Raw genomic sequence first — 6,147 nt, 5'->3', positions numbered from 1 at the left:
AACAGGGCCAACCGCTGGTGGACTGGAACCTCTAAAACCGTGAGTCACAATACCCCTTTTCTGTTTATACGTTAATTATCTCAGGTCTTTCATTATGGTGAAGGAAATTTGGCTACTGCACTTACCCTGACCTCACCTCACACTGTGGCTGAGCCCGCTGGCTGCTGAGGGCCAGGTCCGCTAGAGTTGGTGTTAGCTGAGGACAGGGCAGTCCTCATGGTCAAGGGGCGTGGCTTTTTCAAGTCCCGCCAGTTGCGGCCTCTCTCCCCACACGTCGCACGCTCCTCTCTGATGATGCTGTGGTGCCAGAGTCTCCTCAGAGGCACAGCCCAGGGCAGTGTCTTCTCCTCCAACTCCAGACTGACAAGGGGCGAGTCGGGGGACAGTGGCAACCACAGTCAGAACGGACCTCCCTCCTGACACCCTTTGACATCCACACCCCCAGCCCTGGATATGGAGGAGGGGAAGGAGCCCAGTGACCCTCAGAAAAGCACACAAAGAACAGAGTCAGCTTCAAGTCGACTCTTAAATACTTAATTCCCATTTATTTAAAGTTCTGTCAGTCTGTGTACACTATTTATATTAAAAACACAGGAAGCTGGGGCTCCTAGCAAAAATATACATTTCAGTACTGGAGACTGCTCAGCCACTGAGAAGAGCGGCACCCTCAGCACCAGACCTGGGTGGGGACAGGGACAGGCAAAGAGCTCCCTTCAGCCTCGGCCCCAAAGGCCGCACCCCAAGCTCCAAAATCTGGTCAGCTGGGGGAGAGGGGAGAAGAAAGGGTCTTGCTAGCAGAGTGATCCTGGGACACAGAAGGCCACCAAGCTGGTAGGGGCAGATGCTGGGCTTGTCCTCTCTTAAGCCATCACCTCTCAGAGCTGCACTCGGATGGAAAGGTCCCTTGGGACCAGATAGGGTCCAGGAAGTCCAGGCTATAACCCTGGCTCTCCTACCACCTTCTGAGACCCTAGCTGGTCCCTCCCCACACAGGCCTGGGTGGGCACACCTCCACTCAGGAGCTGGGGGCAAGGGCCAGACCCACAGGACCACTCGGCAAGGTCCCCAGTCATTTGAGGCGGCACAGGGAGAAATTCAGGTGATCAGTGGGATGAGAGCAGGGCAGGGAGGGTGGCAGAGGGCAGGGCTGAATGAATGGGGGAAGCACAGGATCCCAGGAGCAGGTCCTGGCTGGCTCGGCAGGATGGTCCTGCCCACCCAGAGGTCTGCCAGCCCTGGGAACAGCCCCTGCGGCACCACCTCTTGGGGAAGGGAGGGAGGGCGGGCCAAGACCTGTGGTAAAGTGATTTCAGTGCTGTGGTGTGTGCTGGAGCATCGGCTCCAGGGAGTGTGTCGGGGAGGGGCCGGTGCCAGGGGCTCCTGGCTAGAGAAAGGTGCGGTGGCACTGGGTTCTGACAGTTGTGTCTGCTGAGTGGCTGGGGCAGTGCGGTGCTGATGGAAGGCCCGCCCCATGCCCCCTGGCCTCTGACCCCAGGACGCAGACCCCGATCTCTGGGGTCAGAATTAAGTGTGCTATAACCCAACCACTCCCACCTTTCTCCTCTTCAACGGGGGTGTGGGGCTTCCACCTGGAGGGAACCCTGCTCTCCCTCCAGGCTGGGGGGTACCCCGCAGCGGCCAGCGCAGGGGATCATCAGTGACGTTGCTTTAGAAGACTGGTATGAAGAATGGAAGGACGCTGGGTGTCAGAGGGCTGGACTGCTGCTATAGGGTCGGCCAGCCTCATTCTTGGGCAGGGGAGATCACTTGGGGGAGGCCTCTGGCTCTTGGCCCAGCCCCCCGGCCACTGTCCCCTGCAGCAGGGACCCAGTGACTGCAGGTTATTGCTGCAGGCATTCCAGGCCAGGCTTCCCCAGGAAGCCAGGCCCAGAGGGCATAGTGTTTCTTTGGATGGCTCAAGTCTTTTGCTTGAAGAAAGGAGACAGAAGGGGGGCCCCTGTGCCTATAGCACAGTGTGGGACAGAGGACGCCCACTCCCTCCCCTGGGAAAGGAGGGGCAAAAGCAGAAGTTCTGTCTTAGGCTGCTGGTGAAATAGTACAAAGTTCTCACAGACGAAAGAGAAGACAGACGTGGGGCTGCGGGAGAGACGAGAGGAGGGAGGAGGAGGGGACACAGCTGCAGAGGGGAAGGGAGCAGAAGAGCCAGAGGCACTGGTAAGACAGGAACCAAGACAAGGGGACAACAAAGGCAGACAGAGTCGGGGAGCAAAGAAGTGGAGAAAAGGGACCATGGAACCAAGGCCATGGGCGTGGGAGCGCGAGAGAGTGACCCTGATGCTCTGGGCTGTGCTAAGTGCTTTCCAGTGGCTGGACCCCTCTGCAACCTGCAGGTGGCCTGGACACTGGCTTCAGTACATGTCCTTATAGATCTCCTGGAGCAGGGGGTGCAGCAAGGTCTCAGTCTCAGTCTTCTTGAGCCACTGCATCATCTGGGCGTGCTCGGTAACCAGCTGCCGCAGGTCAGCCATCTTCTGCAGCAGCTTGGGGAAGAGGTACTGGGTGTCGGGGTGGTTGGCCTGCAAGTGGAACTCGAGGGCACGCAGGATGGTGTCCTGGATGGCCTCCACCTGGGGCACGTTCATGAGGCCTGGCCGGTCTGTGGGGACATGCATGGGGTCTTAGAAGGGCAGAGAACCTCCCCTTCCCCACCTAGGGGAGATGTGGCACAGGGCAGGCCTCCTTGCCCGGGCCAGACCCACCCTGTTCTCTCAGTGATGGCTCCACTGAGTGCTCTAGGACCCCGACCCGGTTTCCCCATCTCTCTCGTTCCTTGCTAACAGTTTTTTCTGGCTGGACAGGGTGCTATGTGTGGACTGGCTTCAAGTCCTGCCCTTCCCACAGACTCTCCACGAGGCTCTGGGCAGGCCACCTGGCCCGTCTGGGCTTGATTCCTCATCTGAAAATGAGGATAATAAAAAGAACCTCTAGGGCGGGGATGTGGCTCAAGTGGTAGCGCGCTCACCTAGCATGCGTGAGGCCCTGGGTTCAATTCTCAGCACCACATAAAAATAAAAAATAAAAAAAAGAACCTCTAGCCCAGGTTGTTGAGGACCACATGAGTTATAATCTGCAAGAAGAACCGGAACAAGGACCAGCAGGGAGTAAGCTCTGTGCCACTGCTGGCGAGCAGGGTTGCTGCTGTACTTATTGTGTTGGAATCTGGAAAATGCAGGTAGAACACGGACTATTTCTGCACCACCCATAAATACCGCTGTTCGCAGGACGGTCAGTCTGGTTTCAGTATTTTTCCTTCTGCCTCCATCTGCATGATAACATGGAGCTGATTCTGCACGTGCAGTCAGTGCCTCACCTGCTCCACTATTGGATGACATGGATGTGTCCCCATGCGTCTGGGCTCAGGCTTGGCCCTGCAGTGAGGGTCCAATCCCCAGGGGACGTGCTGTGGGGCCGGCCCACTTGCTCAACCCCTCACTCACCTCCACACAGGATAATGGCTGCGATGAACAGAGCCAGGTCGCTGTCGTCAAGTTCTAGGGCGTTAAACTTGACAGCAAACTCGAACTTGGGTTCAATGATGTCACTGAAGGGCTTGCGGAGGCTGCGCAGGAACTCATGAGTGACAAAGCCACTGCCATTGGCCACCAGCAGCCCATCTTTGTTGACAATGGAGGCCAGCATGGCAAAGATGGCCTCATGCACACCATACTTGAGAAGGGTCACCTGGTCATTGAGGAAGAGATTGCTGAAGTTGGGGATGCTCTTGGCAAACTCGGTGAGCTCCCGCACGGTCTCCACTGTGGTGCACTGACAGCGGTAGAAGACGTGCACGCTGATCTCCTTGTAGGGCGGCAGGCCATTCACCAGCTGCTTCCACACCAGGCCCTTCTCTGCCTGCCACAATGTCTCGATGTCGTGGATCACAAAGGGCTGAAAACCAGGCCCTGTCAGAGGCCAGACCTTGGGGGTCCCCGCCTGAATGTCCCCACACCCCTGCCTGTACCATGAGTTAGGAGAGGGAGGAGGCACGGTTCTCCCAGGAGTCAGGTGTGGCAACGTGGACCAGAGCTGGGATTCTGCCACGCTGGGCAGTGACACTCACCGCAGTGTGGCTGGACTTGCCAGTGAGGATGCTGCGGGCCTTCTTTTTGGTCATGTTGAAGTTTTTCAGGTAGGCGTTGTAGATGTGCTTGGAGAAGGCCTTCAGGTCAGCCAGCTGTGGGTTGTGCAGGTGCCCCTCGCTGGCTGTCAGCCCCGCCACCAGCTTCCTCTTCTCCGCCTCTGGCATCCGGCCAAAGCGGATAGCTGCAAGGGGGAAGGGGACAGTCACAGAGGACCCAGGCAGGAGCCAGCATTTCTAACCTCTAACTGTCCCTTTACAGGTGCACATGTCAAAGATGGAGACATCATTCTGGGGCCTGAGACCTCAGAGATTCTAGAGCCATTAAGGTGGTAATGTTGAAGCCGCCCCTCAGAACCCTGTTTCCACAGTGGCAGGAACACTGTGTCTCCCTCACAGTGCCCAGCACACAGGGCCTGAACTTGCTGAGTGATTTGGTTGCCCTTGGTGGGATGCAGCACAACACAGTGTCTAGAAGACAGGCTCTGGTGTGAAGGCCGGCTCCCCCAGTCCAGCTCAGCACCTACTAGCTTTGTAACTCTGGACAGACTACTTCACCTTTCTTAAAACTTAATGGGTCCAGAGGCAGTGACTCTGCCCATATCTCAGCCACATTGGAGGCTGAGACAGGAGGACTTCAAGTTCAAGGTCAGCCTGGACAACTCTGCAAGACTCTGTCTCAATTTTTTAAAAGGGCTGAGGGTGTAGCTCAGTGATAGAGTGCTACCTGAGGTCCTGGGTTCAATCCCCAGTACTGCAAATATTAAATTAAATCTAGCAGACTAGGCAATGTAGTGAGACCCCCTTCTCAAAAAAAGAAAATAAATAAATATTCTCTCAGCACTCATAAATCACAGTCAATGGAACAGGATATGAATCTGGCTTCTGTTAGAAGGAGAGTGAGGGATGGATTCTAGCAGCTCTGAGATGTCCTAGGAACCTCCCCAATGGCCACAATGGAATGAGGACCAAAGCAGACACAGACTGAGGGGCAGGATCAAGCCACACACCTGCCAGACCCCACCACCCTGGACAAGAATAAAAGCTGCCCAGGGGCTGTCCTACCATGGAGCTATTTTTATAAATATATATTTTTTAGTTGCAGTTGAACACAATATCTTTATTTTATTTATTTACTTTTATGTGGTGCAGAGGAACCCAGTGCCTCACGCAGGGGAGAGCTCTACCACTGAGCTACAACCCCAGACCCTCCATGGAGCTATTTAAATGTAAATAGGAGACTCTCCCCTGTCCCCTGGGGATTTGACCCAGAGGTACAGAGGGGCAGATGGACCTTACAATATCCTACTTCAGGGATCTGAAGAAAAGACTCTGCAGGAGGCGGAGCACGGGGCAGGGTTGACTGTGTTCTGGGAGAGCCTGGCCTCTGACGCATGAGGTCGCTCACTGGCTCCTGCCTGCTCCCAACAACCAAGAACAGCAGCAGTATCGGTGCCGTCAGGTCATCCAGCCAGGCTGAGGTTCTGGGACTGGTGCTCCCCACCTGGTCTGAGCTGGGGGCTCAGTTCCCTTCTGGGCCAGAGCAGGTAAACCTCAGGCACAGAGAAGTGGTGGCTGCCCAGGCCTGTCCAGGTGGATGCCAGACAGCGTGGGGAAGTGGCAGATCTTAGGCTCCAGGACCCAGGTCAGACTGGCCAGGTCCCAGCTGACACAGAGTTCACTGTGTGCCCAGCACTGCTGTGCGGGTACCTCCCTTCAGGATACACTGGGTACATTCTGGATCCTGGTTTGAGGTTGTGCGGATCCAATAGCCCCTGTGCCTTGCCGGGGTCAGCTCTCACCATTGTGTGACATGCCCAGTGCCAGGCATTTCTGGAAGCGGCAGTACTGACACTTGTTGCGGTTCTTCTTCTGGATCTTGCAGCTCCGATCACACTTCTCATATTCCAGCTTCATGCGAATTGTCCTTCGGAAGAAGCCCTGAGGGACCAAGCATAGGTGAGGAGAGGTCGCCATGAAGGGACAGGGCTGGCGAATCCTGCTCTGCCCACTGGGCTGTGCTAAAGGCCTGATGAGGCTTGTCTGAT

The 6,147-nt window shown here is 56.1% G+C and overlaps 1 protein-coding gene across 3 annotated transcripts in view; it reads right to left on the bottom strand.

The window, feature by feature from the left end:
- Positions 1-516: 516 nt before the first annotated feature.
- PPARD (peroxisome proliferator activated receptor delta) overlaps positions 517-6,147 on the bottom strand; it is a 72,629-nt gene continuing 66,998 nt past the window's right edge. For all 3 annotated transcript variants that reach the window (XM_081294516.1, XM_081294517.1, XM_081294518.1), the window contains 4 exons: positions 5,902-6,040; positions 4,082-4,284; positions 3,459-3,909; positions 517-2,617 (listed from right to left, as the gene is read on the bottom strand). In XM_081294516.1, the coding sequence (XP_081150642.1) occupies positions 2,370-2,617; positions 3,459-3,909; positions 4,082-4,284; positions 5,902-6,040 (1,041 nt within the window). In that variant the 3' untranslated portion in view covers positions 517-2,369. The remainder of the gene's footprint in view (positions 2,618-3,458; positions 3,910-4,081; positions 4,285-5,901; positions 6,041-6,147) is intronic.

This window comes from Spermophilus citellus (genome assembly GCF_964194105.1).
Source record: "Spermophilus citellus genome assembly, chromosome: 5".
In the NCBI taxonomy this organism is placed as follows: domain Eukaryota; kingdom Metazoa; phylum Chordata; class Mammalia; order Rodentia; family Sciuridae; genus Spermophilus; species Spermophilus citellus.
The sequence above is the reverse complement of the archived record's forward strand: the minus strand, read 5'-3'. Positions and strand labels throughout refer to the sequence as shown.